Source organism: Peromyscus maniculatus, chromosome 1 (assembly GCF_049852395.1).
Source record: "Peromyscus maniculatus bairdii isolate BWxNUB_F1_BW_parent chromosome 1, HU_Pman_BW_mat_3.1, whole genome shotgun sequence".
Lineage (NCBI taxonomy): Eukaryota > Metazoa > Chordata > Mammalia > Rodentia > Cricetidae > Peromyscus > Peromyscus maniculatus.
This window is the reverse complement of record NC_134852.1, coordinates 89,401,305-89,415,519: the sequence shown is the minus strand read 5'-3', so window position 1 is coordinate 89,415,519 and position 14,215 is coordinate 89,401,305. Positions and strand designations below refer to the sequence as shown.

Below are 14,215 nucleotides of genomic sequence, written 5' to 3'. Positions count from 1 at the left end.
ATCATCTGAAGAAACTTTTTATATGTGTCTATGTGTGGGCACATATGTGGAGGCGATAGGCATCATTGGGCATCATTCTTCAGGTGACCCCCACCTTTTGAGATGGAGTTTCTCATTGGCCTAGAACTCCCTGGTCAGGCTAGGTTGGCCGGATAGTAAGCTCCAGGGATCCTCCTGCCTCAGCCTCCCCAGCACTAGGAGCACACATGTGTGTTGCCACAGTCAGCTTTCTCCAAGTATGTCCTGAGGATGGAGTTCAGGCATGAGCTGTCTCCCCAGGCCTAATATCTAAAGTCCGTTTTCTTAATTGTTCTGCAAAGTTACTACCCATGTGACCAATTTACAGATGAAGAACTGGAGGCTTGGAGAGAGAATACAGCTAGGAAAATGACAGAGCCAGGATTCCAGTAGTGTGATAATTTTAGTGGGTTTTGATCTTTCTTCATCCCTGGGCTACAGAGCTGAACAGTTTCTGGCTCCCCTGTCTATGTGAACAGAGATGTGACATTGTCTCTTATTAGTCTCTCTGGGTTCAGCCACATCAGATCATCCTGAGTAAGTAGCTGGGTAAGTCACAGCAGGAGTTTCATAAAAGTCTCTCTCAATACTATCAACCCCCAATCTTGGATAAAGCAGCCTAAGCAAACAGACAACCAACAAAGCCAGCCAACCCACTGGCCTCTCAGGGACCGGAGTGCTTGAGGCCAAGCTCGCTGTAGATCTGGGAGATTCCCCCTGAGGTGAGTCTCACACATGGAACAGTGACTCAGGTCCCTACTGCAGAGGGAGGATTCTGGAAGCAGCAAATGAAATACAGACTCCACATTGGTGTCAGAAGGGTCACTTGCCCTGTGGGAACCAGGGGATCTACAGGTGGCTTCTGGTGGAATCCCACCAGGGGCTCTCTGGAGAAGAGGAATTTGAGGTGAGCCTTGCCAGAAGATCCTAGTCACTGTTTACATTTCCCGAGACCCTTCTCCATTATATACCAGCCCCTAATCCCTCACCAGCCCTTACTTAATGGAAATAGGACATTTCCCCCACCCCCCATCTGCACATTTCCCTGTCTTTTCCTCCTCCCTTCTCACATCCCAAAGCCTGATCTTCATGACCTGGATGCTGCCATTCCAGCCAGCCAGGCAGTAAGGAGACTGATACCTTCTTCTCTTAGGAGAAGCCATCACCTTTTGGCTTGTGGGTCAGATGGCTTCACCAGCCACAGCTCTGAGCAGCATGATGGGAACTAAGAAGAAGCAGAGAAGGGGCCCAAATAGACATGTAGAGGTCAGAAATGAAGCAGTTCACTCCAAGCCAATCCTTGGGGCCCCTCAATTCCACACTCTCCCCCATCCATACACTTCCTAGAGCTTGGTGGGTTCTGGATGGTGTCCAGTGGGAGTCTCCTGCTCCTGCCATTGGGACAATGTTGTAAAAGAGTCCCAGAATGAGCAGTGTGGGAGAAAGAGTGGATAGAAGAGGATTAACATTTGGACAGGACCCTTTTGGTGACTATAGACTAAGGGCAAAGTAAGGAAGGGCTGCTTGATGGAGAGGAAAGGACAGAGGCTCAGGAATCCCCACAAGGAAAGGCTTTTCTTGGCCATGGTTTATCTCTGAATTCTGAAGGGTAACACAGATCTTTATTTTATCTGTGAAAGGAGTGCACTGACTCTCAGATCCTTAGGAGAACGAACACTGCCCACCTTGTATGACTGGCCACGTGCACATTCCCTGTGCTTTATTTCTCCATTTGTGAATTCAGGGAAAGAACAGCTGAGACTGCATTTTGGAGTCCAGCCTCCTTGGTACATGGGAGCGTCCACATGGAAGGGATTTATGCCATGCATTTGGCTTCTAGTCAGTGTCTCTCTGCCAAAGTTCCCCATTTACCTTGTGGGGCTTCTTGTCCCCACAGCCAGGAATTCATTCTTTATTGGAGGAGGATTTGGGGTGGGATGGAATCTGCCTTTATTTCTGGCTCCTTCTCCTGATCCTAGCTCTTACCACTTGACCAGGGATAAACACACATATTGATCTTCAATTCCCTTTACTGTGAAGAGAAGAGGATGAAATAAGGAAACTTTATTCTGAGCCATTGGGCATTTTCTTGTCCCTAAAAGGATTCATTTGCATGTTTAACCAAAATACTTTGGCCTGTGGTAGGCTCTAGCCTGCCTTGTCCATGTTCCTGTGGAGAGTAAGAGAGTGAATTTCTCACAATGTGCTCACCTGCCCCCTGCCTGGTTCAAAGCCCTCAGCTGCCATGCTCACATCACCACCAGCAGGAAGTCTTCAAAAGATGCTAGGCTCTCAACACAAAGGTGGAAAGCCATTCCCGAATGAAACTCCCACTTGGAGCCTCTGAGTCTTTCCAAGCCCTGGACTCTTGCTGTCTAGGGAGGGAGGGGGGAAATAAGGGCTTTCAGACATGACCCAGGCTTAGCAGCTGAAAGAGGGAGTCCAGCTCTTTTTAAAGCTCCCCAGTTCTCATTTTGTACCCAGTATTGCTGAGAGCGGGAAGTCCTGAGGAGAACTAGCTCAGAGCTGAACTTAGCGACCACTGAACATTTAGTGTTGCTTTGCCTTTGTGGAGGGGTTTCTAAAACACAGGAAAGCCAGAGAGGCTTGGTCTCCAGAGCATAGGTAGGCAGCTCAGTCTTTTCAAACAGTTGACTCAGCCTAAGCCACATAGCTTGCAAGGGAAAGAGGGGCTTAGAAGCAAATCCAAGACCCATGACCTTCTCCTGGTCTTCTGGAGATGAGGTGTGATTTACCTGTTGGTAGGCATGGTGCTTGTTAAGTCCAACGTGAGCAGGCAGCTGCTTTCTCAGTTAGCTAACTCCTCACTGCACAGAACACACCATGTTCCAGTGGTCCTCAACGTGTGCCTCCTGGATCAGCAATGTCAACATCATCTGGGAACTTAGAGATGCCCATTCTCAAGCCTCAAGATGGATGCGCTGGGTGGTAATCTCTGGGGTAGGAGCCCAGCAATCTGTTCTTAACAAACTCTCTGGATGATTTTGAGGGGACTGCCCACTGGTAAGTGAGAAGGAGGTTGGGATCGGGATCTGCGCACATACTCAGCTTTTCCTCAAATGGCTAGCTACTCTGGCACATCTTTACATTCTAGATATCACGCTGACCTCAGCACCTGGGGGAGACTGGGGTAGGCTTTCATTTCATCTTCTTCTAAAATAATACTAGTCATGATGAAAATGATATTTTACCTTATTTACAATTTAAAATTCATTTATTGTATTACTTTCCTGGAGAGAGATGGACCAACAAACATCTGTTCACCTAAGGTAGGATAAAGATAACACACTGAATCCAACTTGGCAAACAAATGACTATCAGAGTTACAGGAATATGAATGACTCAAAACCAGCTGTATCACTGAAAACTCCTACCTCAGCATGAGTCAAAAACCGTATCAACGGAGTTCTCTCTCAGGTAGCCTACTGCATGCTATACACATTAGCACCTTTGATGACCATGTGGAGCTGCAAGGATTATGTGTGGCTAGAGTAGGAGCAGAGAGGAGGGAATGGCTGAAATCTCAGGTGAGAGTCTGACGATATCCCCAACCCCTCTATAAGGGTATAATAATAAGGCTGCTCTCTCTCTCTCTCTCTCTCTCTCTCTCTCTCTCTTTCTCTCTCTCTCTCTCTCTCTCTTTCTCTCTCCCTCCCTCCTTCCCCCCTATCTGTGCATGCATATACATGTGCACATGATATGAGTGTGTATGTGGGGCATATGCTTGTGTAACAGTGTATGTGTATAGGTCAGTGGACAGTCTTGGTCTTGGTCCCTACTTTCTTTGTTTGAGAACAGGCCTCTTGTTTTGCTATTTCATATACCAGGATGATTTGCCCACAGGCTTCTAGGGATACTCTGTCTGCTGCCAGTCTCATCACAGGAACTTAAGATGAAGTATACAGCTACCACAACTGGCCTGGCTTGCCCAGCGAGCGCTTTATTCACTGAGATGTCTCCTTAGCCCAATAGGCTGATGTTATGAGTCACAGTCATGGTGATTTCAGGATCACAATAGTCATGTGCTCCACAGAGGACAGAATTCCACAATACAAAAGTTTATAGACTTAAACATCCAGCTGCAGGAATAGACCCATTTTATAGATGAGGAATGTGAGACCTGGCCCCAGGCTGGAGAGCTGTCTAACCAGGACACATCTTCACTCCCTAGCCTTGCAGGGCTCCGTGTGTCATCACTAGTCACCTGGGGATGCCCAGGCAGTGGTGAGAAGAGGACTTCCCAAGAGAAACCTTGACTTCCCATTTTTCCCCAGTGATACTTTTTAGCCTTACTCCCCCCCCAGGCCAAAAATATACCAGTCTTCAGAGGCTACAAGATATAGACAGGGAGGCAGAGCAAGGAAGAACTTTGAGTAGCTGAGCCGTCTCTCCAGCAGAGGAAACTATTTTCGTCCATCTGTTGTTGAAGACTGCCTGTAAGGAGAAAGGAAACAGGGGTGGGCCACTGTAGACCCCATGAAATATTGAACTCTGATAGGGAAAAGCAGTACCCAAGCCTACCAAGGCACTGGGCCGAGCTTTTGAGCCATGCTCCTGCCGCTGTCACGTGGCTCCTCACTGTGGGGGCAGCCTGCCACGGTTCTTCCACCTTCAGCTTTCACTGTTCGACAAGGTCACTGGAGAGGATCTTCTTTGCGGGCTTGGTGACGTGCTTCATAATGTTGATACAGGTATTTAATGGGCTTTACCTATTGAACAATTCATGCAAAGGTCGGCGAGTAATCTCCACCTCACTCCTTTCATCACCAGCCCCCTGCCTGGACAATTCCTTGGTAGCATTCTTTCCAAAGAGGTGGGAGGGCCGAGGTCACGGCTCTGCTCTCTCCTGGCAGACACACTTTAATTATGTTGCTAAATTAGCAGAACCACTGGCAACTCTTCCTTTGCACAGACCCCAGTTCTAAGGCTGTCTTTGAAGTTGCCATTTGTGATCTCATTGGTTTACTTTCTCTCGGAGGAGCAGTACTGGCCAACTAGAGATTTTTCTGAAATAATTTTAGCTACCTATGAGTGTTTTCTATCCTGAACAATGTGCTGTTGGGCTGTGGGTGTGTAGGTGTGTATGTGTGCATATGTATGTATGTGTGTGTGTGTTTGTACATGTGTATATGCATGTGTGTATCTGTGCATGTGAGTATATACATGTATGTACATATATGTGTATGTATGTTTGTGTGTGTTTGTATGTGTGGGTGTGCATGTGTATGTGCATATACCTGTGTGTATATGTGGCTATGTGTATGTGTGTATGTTCATATGTGTGGGTGTACATATATTTGTGTGTATGTGTGTATTTGTATGTGTGTACACATCTGTGTGTGTGTGTGTGTGTGTGTGTGTGTGTGTGTGTGTGTGTGTGTGTATTGAGCACATGTTTCTAAGTTTCTCCCAGGCACTAAGCCAACCTCTTAATCTGAATTATCTCATTTCTTCACAAGGCTTCAGTGAGAGAGGTATTCTTGTTAATCCCATTTTACAAATGAGGAATTGTAGTCACTGGGATTAAATAGCCTTCCCAAACTGAAAGCAGAAAGGATGACAAGGAGTCAGGATTCACATCTGATTCTCAACACCATCCTGGCAACCTTGGTGTTTAAAGAGCTGCCAGCAGCTTACTGGCATCACTTGGGGACTTGCTAGGGATGCAGATTCTCTGGCCCACTGAATCAGAACCTCTGTCTTGCCAAGGCGCCCCAGTTCATGTGCAGTATCACAGGAGGTGGAAGCAGCCTGCATTCAGTAACATCACTGACTCATGTCCATTAGCTTTGGTCCTCATCTCAGAAAGCTGTGTAGAGTAGTCAGCAGCCAGTCTAGCAGAAAGCCATGGTTTAATTCCATGTCAGACTTCACCCATAAAGAAATGACAATCTCTATGCCCAAACTGGGATGTGAACATTTGGCTCTACCCACTGTGGACTCAGAAGCACTCGAGATTCCTGTTGTCCTGATGGATGACAGAGCCTGACTGTCTGTCCCCTTTGTGATGCTTCTACAGATGTCCAGCACATCAAGAGGAGAGACATCGTGTTGAAGAGAGAACTGGGTGAGGGAGCTTTTGGAAAGGTCTTCCTGGCTGAGTGTTACAATCTAAGCCCCACCAAAGACAAGATGCTCGTGGCCGTGAAGGTAAATCCTGGAGCACATGGGCAAGCAGGGCAGGGCCAGTGGTGGTCCTGTGAGGTGGAGGGCCATGGAGAAGGCGGTGTTGAACTGGTCTCAGACCCCATTAGGGACCCTTGGTCCAGAGTCAGTGAAGCTTCCAATAGACCAAACATGACTTTGGTTTTAGAACTGCAATATGTAATGGGGCTATGCCTGGGGACAACTTCTGCCTGTGGAAGGCTCTGACTGAATGAGGATCTTTGGGTCACTCTCTTCAGTGAGTGATCATATGCCATTTGCCCTAGACAGACATTTGGCCAGGTGTCTGGAGCAGAGCTGGATGGAAGGGGTTGTCTGATGAGTTAGAGGAGTCCCATTTCAAAGGTACTAAGACATCACAGGGTTTAGAGGGAGATAGGGTTGGGGTGGTCACAGAATTAGCACCTGGAACTTGTGTGGGTGAGGTGTGGGGCGGGATACATTCTAAAATTCCTGTTATGACATCTGAGTGCAGGCCTCAAGAATACATGCAGAGGGCAACTTCAGTTACAGAGGGACCTTTAGCCCAGGACTGTGTGCCACTGGGCTCCAGGCAGGTTTGCAGCTGCAGATGGATTGCCGGAGAAGTGTGGAAGGAGCTTTGTTCCCACCATTGCCCTCCTCCAGCCTGGTTCAGCAGAAGGCCTTCTCTCTGTAGATTAGTGCTTGACAGGTCTTGATATGTTCACCAAACAAGTGGTCAGGTAGACTCCCTGAGGCTTGGAGCCATACTATAGAGTCAGGAGAATGAAGTGGCCTCCTTTCATATGCTCAACATGTTCTGAGGCCATAGTGGAGTTTGGATGCTGTTCCAGAATGACAGATGACCATAGAGATGGGAATGAGAGACATGGCCAGAGAGAAAGACACTCATTGGGACCTCAGAATGACCCCATCTTTAGTGCTAAATAAGCCTGATAGAAACTCCATCATGAAGGCAATTTATGCTTCTTTGACTTTTGGGTTTCTGCATCTACAGTCATTGGTGTTTATCTGTAGGTTATCTCTGGCCACAGAGGGTGAACCATCTGACAGATACAGACAGTGTAGTTCAGAGTACCATCTGGCGTGGGTGTCAGAGTGAGAGCTTGGATACAAATCCCAAATCCTTCACTGATCAACTACATGGCCTTGGGCAGAACATAAGGTGGACTTTAATTTTCCACTCTGAATGATAGGAGTAATAATATCTCCACCAAATGCTGATGACTAAGTAAATGCTCAACAAAGAGCAGTAATAGGTTTTTTTAAAAAAATAACTATTTATTCCTGATGCTGACAACACCAATGTATTTAGGCACATCATGTATGACCCACCAAGCTTTTATTTACTATAAAGCTTGCCAACATTTTTTTCCTTTAAAGGACCAGAGACTAAATCTGAATATTGCAGTGTTGGAGGCTGTGTACTGCTGCATCTCTCAGCCCTTCCTGTGCAGCGGGAAGCAGCACAGACATCACATGAACTAGCATGAGTGGCTGTTTTCCAAGACAGATATTTTACAAAAACAAGCATCAATAGCTGATCTCTGTTTTGAAAATAACTACCTTAGACCATTGCTCTATGCAGGGCTGATGATTATTGTTACTGTACATTCTTGGAATGAACTTGAATGTCTTGGACAAGGCTGAAGAAGAGGTTTCTAATTCTGTCCTTAACCTCTGTGTCTGCCCTGCTCTGTTACGTTTAACGGGTAGAATGACACTCATCAACTGGCTCTCCCAGTGTCTGTCTGGGAAGTAGCAAAGGAACCAGATTGGGAATTTTCAACAGGAGGTAAAGCAGTGACTGAGAGCCAGGGGTCTCAGGCAGGTTTGTAGAGTGTCTGGCACAGAGAGGCACTTGCCAGAATGCGTGATGCAGAAACAATGTGTTTCTGGTTGCATCCTTTCCAAAGGGTCTCCTTCTCCCCATGGGTCGGGGAAGCTCATGAGTGCTCTGGAATTTGACACCATTTGTCAAGCAATGGAGCTGCCTAGCCTAGCCTGCAGCCCTCAGAAGAGTCTCATGTTCTCCAAGACCACCCAGGAGTGGGAGTTCCCTGCTCTCTGTCCTCTCTGTAGTCTCATCCTTGGCAAGCCTTTCCCTTGTGTTCTCATGTTGCTGCAGGGCAATTCTGTACTTGTGGGGGACACTGGCAAGCATAGACCAAGATTAGGTTTCCTCAAAATTGGGTGTGGGCTTTCAATCTGTTGGTAAGTTTTGTTTTTTTTTTTTTTTTTTTTTTTTTTTTTTTGCCCAGCAGTTAATATATATACAAATATATACAAGGGTATGGCAAACACAGCCTGTTTTTTAAGGTGCTTGCAGTCTGCTGGGAAGCCAAGCAAACACCTACAAAATACATGGAAGACAGGATAAGAGAGAGCATAGTCTGTGTATATGCAAGACATTCAACTCCAGATGCTCCTAGGCCTGCAGGGGGACAACTTCTCAATACTCACCATAAATTGCAAATATATTTAGGCAGAGCTATTTGTGGTAGGTAGCACAGGCCTATAATCCCAGTACTGAAGAGGCTGATTTAAGAGGATTAGGAATTTGATTCTAGCCTGGGCTACGTAGTGAGATTTTGCCTGGAAACAAACAAACAAACAAACAAATAAATAAATAGATAAGCAAGCAAGCAAATAGTCATTCATCATCTCCTAGCCATGCATTATGTTAAAGAGCAATGCTTGTCTTCTTGGTTATCCCATAGTGGACAGGAAACTATAGCTCACTGCTGCCATCCTCTATCTTACGAGAGAACCGAATCACATTCAGCAGCCTAGGGAAAAGTCAAAATTCTAAGCTCAATGTCAGATTTCTACTGAATGTATTTTCTTCTCACCATCAGATGTCAGGGATTATATGTAATACAATTCATAGTTTCAAACTGGTGACGTCACTTTTAAATAGTTGTTTAATACCCAGTCCATGCACACAGCATTGGCACCCAAGCAAACTTCTTGTTTGGCACATGGGAGACACTTTCGTATTTTATATATATTATATGTGCAATATATATACACACATCTATGTAAATATGTATGTATACATATACATGTGTACACACACACACACACACACACACACACACACACACACATATATAAATTTTCCCTTTCTCTGTCACACTGTGTTCTGTCCTGAGAGGTCCTCGATGCTCTTCCAGTACACAGTGCATTCCTGTACTTTAATCTGTTTAATTTTTCTGTCTGTGGAGTATTTTTTTAACCTTAGTGACCATGTGGTTTATTTCCAAGACATCCAATTGTTCCTAATTTTTGTTCTTTTAGCTTTCTGTCTTATTTATCTTTGTTTTTTTGTCTATATTGGTGGTTTTTCTTTTTTTTCTTTTTCCCCTTTTGAGATGGGATTCTACTATGTAACCCTAGCTGACCTGCATTCTTCTATGTAGCCTAGCCTAATCTCAGACTTGTGGTAATCCTCCTGCCTCTGCCTCCCAAGTGCTAGGATTATAGGTATGCATTACCATGCCTAACATACATGTATACTGACCATACACTTTGTTTATTTGCATGTCTGTTTGCCATGTGTGTATACACAGTACCTGAATGTGTGGAAGCCAGAGGACAGCTTTCAGGAGTTGATTCTCTTCTACCACATTAGTCCATGGGACTCAATCCATATCTTCAGGCTTGATGACAAGTGCTTTTTCCCTCTGAGCCATCCTGCTGGCCTATATATTGTTGTTTTCATAAGAAGCAATTATTTCTTCATTTTCTTGGAAAATGTCCTTATTTCAAAATAAATATGGGTCTGGTCTGCAGCAATTCAAGTTCCTGTTTTGACAGTTTTCACAACTTGGATTTAACATGATATTTCTTTTAATACATCTGAGCCTCGGTATTTGGATTTCTCTGGGATTGGAGGCTTGTTTTGATCTGTGTGGAGTGCTCCTGACTCCCAGTTATAGTGATTTAAATTGGAGCAAGAACTGGAAGCATCTGTGAAACATTCTGAGGAGAGAATATCAGGGTTTTAGGGTGGTGGTGGTGGGGGGTAAATGTAATTTTATTTGTCATTTACAAAGTTTAACACAGGTTGTCTCAACGTTCATACTATTGGTAGAATGGGATAATTCAGTGTTGGTAAGAGCTCTTGATTTCCTTGTATAGTGTTTAGCAGCCTATTTTGGTCTCTGTCCAGTAGGTGCCAGCCCCCATTGTAACAAACAAAAATGCCCCTGACATTGCCCAGCACCAGTAGAGCATGAAGAGCACACTTAGCATTAGTCAATACACCTTCAGTAAAAAGGAGTGATCTTAAGGAACTACAGCAACTGAGGAAAGATGGGAGCAGAAGAGGTGGTCTTCCTCAGAGAAGAGCCAAACGGTCAGCCCTAAAAACATACAGACAAGTAACATAGTATGAAATCAATAAGTTACATTTGGGGATATGTAGGTGTACACACACACACACACACACACACACACACACACACACACACACACACACACTAGCAGTTGATGAAAAAGAGGCCAGGATTTGAAGGAGTGTGGAGAAGGGTATATGGGAGGGTTTGGGGGGAAGAAAGGGAAGGGAGAAAGGTTTTAATTAAAATACAATCTTAGAAATAAAGACAAGAGGGAACTCAAACAAAACCTTACCCAAAGCAGTGATCTTAAAAACTGTAGCAGTGTTTGTAAAGTAGTCCACTAATACTTAACTCTTTTGTTTAGAACTGACTTGCATTTCATTTTAGGTGACACATGTGATAGTCTTGGCACTGTCAGGCAGCCACAGGACACTTGGTAAATTATTGGTAGAACTAGATCCTGATTCCTCATGGTCTCACTGCTGCTCTTCCTTCCATGCTTGGAAAGGGGCTTTTTAAAAATCTCTGCTTTTTACTGTTTTCTCAATTTTCCAGATGATTTTTCTTCCACTGCTAATTGGTTTTAGTCATTTACCTTTAGCACATCTTTGCAAAGTGTTCATCACCATGGGCTCTATGGAAACTGCCTGCTTCCCACTCACACTTACTTGTTTTTTATGATATTTCATTGTATTAAGCGATCACATGATCAAGTTTAACTCTCATGAATAAATTTGTGGGTAATCATAGTCAATTCCTAGTAAACACCTCTTGGAGACATAAGCATCTCTATAGGAGACCAGAGTTGAGGGTTCAGGGTCGCAGGGCACCAGTCAGTATGCTCTGCAGAGTTGATGGGCAGTACCAAGTCAGTGGCCTAATTACATCTCTACAGCTCTGTTGGAAGTCTTTATGACCAAGAGGACATCCAGTGAAAAGGTCCTGAGGCAAATAAAAGCTCAAGGGTACAGAAGGGCTAGTGAGATTGAAGCACAATTAATGAGGGGGACATGGAGTTGGGACGAGGAAGTGGAAAAAGACGGGTCTGGCTGACATCTTCAGTCCATGACTGTGAAGAAGTTGGGATTTCATGCCGAAGACAATGGGAAACGAGCGACATACGAGAAAGGGGCATCTGTTCATGCGGTGACCACCCATCTTTGTCCCCTGTCACTCTGTGAATCTCAACAAGGGGAAGTGACAAGAGGTGTTTGAGAGACTAAAATAAAATGATTTTCACAATTAAAACTAGTTGGTTGGATGTATATGCCTGTGAGTGTATGCTTGGACACCTAGGAGTGTGCGTATTCCTGTGTGCATGATAAAATGGGCTTCCGGATATTAATGAAATCTCAAAGATAACATTCCCTGAAGCAGCTTCTCCCCACCAGAGAAAAGGCAAATGCAAGTTAGCTGTTGACCAACGTGAAGATGTCAGCTGTCTGGGAAGGGTTTGGGCTGCTGAGCACATCTGTTTCTGCCTTACCTTGTCCTAGTGAACAGCCCGGCTCAAATCCTTGCTCAGGGCTGGAGTTCTCATAGGAGCTGGTGCATGTGGAGAACAAGACCTCAAGGGAAATGTCCCTTCCACCAGAAGGGAAAAGAAGACAAGGAATTAGTTTCCAGTTCTCATTGCCTGTGCTTATGATACAAAGCACCCAGCCAGGAATGTCCCCAACTTCAGGCTCCATGGCAAGACCCTCTTCCTTGTGCCAACGGCTGGTGACTATGATAAGCATCAACTCTGTCCCATGCCACTTCATGGTGACCCATTTTGCAGTTGCCCAGCAACCAAGGAAGTATTGGATATAAAATCCCATGAGTGGGGCCAGAGAGCTTTTGGCCCAGTTTCCCTCCCCATTATTCTCCTGTCATCTCTGTCCCAATTGCATTAATCCCTGGGGACTGTGGCCACTGACAGTTCTGGCCCCCAGTTGCTACACCCCTCACTTTGACAGTTACATAGGAACTTCAGGTTTGACCCACCAGCTGGAAAACCCAGTGTGAAGGAAGAGGGAAAGGGTGTGGAAGCCGTGGAAACAGCAGCTGCATTGTGCTCCATCTCTCAGGAGGAACTCTGTCTGTCTTGCAGTTCAGGGTGCCAGCCTGAGGGACAGACCCTGGGCTGCTACTGCTCAAGGGCTGAGAGCAGAAATATCCCATGGCTGCCACTGATGTCGGGGCTGTGGGAGAGAATGATTTAAAGAGATGGAGAGAGGCCATTTGGCTGCCCCCAAATCTGATCTACTTTTCTCTCCCATAAATCCAGTGTTCACATAAATCCTCATACTCTCCCATCCCACCCTTGCTGGGTTTCTCTGTTGTTTTTTTCCCCCGCCTCTTCCTCATGAAAATAAATGAGTCATACTCGGTCATCTTGTGCCCATGTTTTATCCCTTGTAGCTCAGGGCTGTGGCATGGAGGTGGGTCACCAGAAAAGGTTATTTTCCCCATGACACATTGGCTGGCAAGTCTTTGTTCTGCTATCAGGTGGCCATTCCAGATATTCATGGGTCTCCCCCAGAGCTGAAGCAGTCATCACATCGAGTTATAGGTGTTGGGAGTAGAAGTTGTGGCTGAGTTGGCAGGATTCTTGTCTAGCATACACAATGCCTTGGGTTTGACCCTCAGCAGTGCATAAGCCCACACATGGTGGAGCATGGTTGCAATCTTAGGACTTCTGAGGTGGAAGCAGAAATTCAGGGTCATTCTCACCTGTGTGGCACAAAACCCTGTCCAAAAGGAAAAAAAAAAAGAATTAGGTCTGGTAAAAGTAACTTTCAGTGTTTTTGTCAGTCAGCCATTTAATTGAAAACTTTTCTGTTGAAATCTTTTACATTTTGCTAAGAAGGGAAGGTGATGCTGGTTGAAATTGGGGTGGGGCTTCAGGTAAGGAAGCCACACTTGTTTGGATGGCCCTGTAGGCCCTGCTCCTGACATCTGGGGTACTGTGAATCCCAGCAAAGGATTGCTCAGGTCTACTATGCTTCCCATCATGTCCACTGTGTGAACATGGGCCAGTTCTCAAACAGGCTCGGCTTCAGTTTCTCCAGCTACAGAAATGTGCAGTGGGGGAACTAAAGTGGTGGACAGCTTTTTCATGCTAAGCATCCATCATCCCTGATTTGTGCTGGTTCCTGAGAGGCTGGAGAAGCATACTCGGCACATCCTTTGCAGGTTCATGCCACTGCAGTTTGAGAATAAAAAAAAAAAAAAAAAAAAAAAAAAACCTGTCAGATTTCAACCCTGAGGGCTACAGCAGATAGAGGAAGAGCTCTGGCTAGGAAGGCCTTGTGGCACTTCCATGGCAGGCCATTTTGTCTGAAGCACCAGGAAAGGCCAGATATGGAGCAGAGAGTTCAAGCTAGTCTCTAGTCACTTTAGAGTCTCAATGACCTGAGATTAGCTGGCTGGTTTTATCCTTACTTCTTGATTACCTAGTGCTCATGGCTTGGTGCATTTGCCTTGTGACCTTAAGGCAATTATGGGAGGTTCAGAAATGTGTAGGCATACCTGCATAGGCTTCTCCTCTAGCATAGATGGTCTTTACTTTGAACATACCATCCTTCATTTTGGACAATATTGCCCATCCTTAGGATGGCTGTTCCAGACTGTTTTTTTTTATAGTTGTCATAAGCACCATGAACAGAAGCAATGTGTAAAGGAAAGGCTTTAATTCATCTTAC

The 14,215-nt window shown here is 45.4% G+C and overlaps 1 protein-coding gene across 5 annotated transcripts in view; it reads left to right on the top strand.

Annotated features, from left to right (window-relative positions):
• Ntrk3 (neurotrophic receptor tyrosine kinase 3) overlaps positions 1 to 14,215 on the top strand; it is a 366,758-nt gene that overhangs the window by 294,530 nt on the left and 58,013 nt on the right. For all 5 annotated transcript variants that reach the window (XM_006970042.4, XM_006970041.4, XM_042278302.2 and 2 more), the window contains one exon: positions 6,059 to 6,189. In XM_006970042.4, coding sequence (XP_006970104.1) covers positions 6,059 to 6,189 — 131 coding nt within the window. The remainder of the gene's footprint in view (positions 1 to 6,058; positions 6,190 to 14,215) is intronic.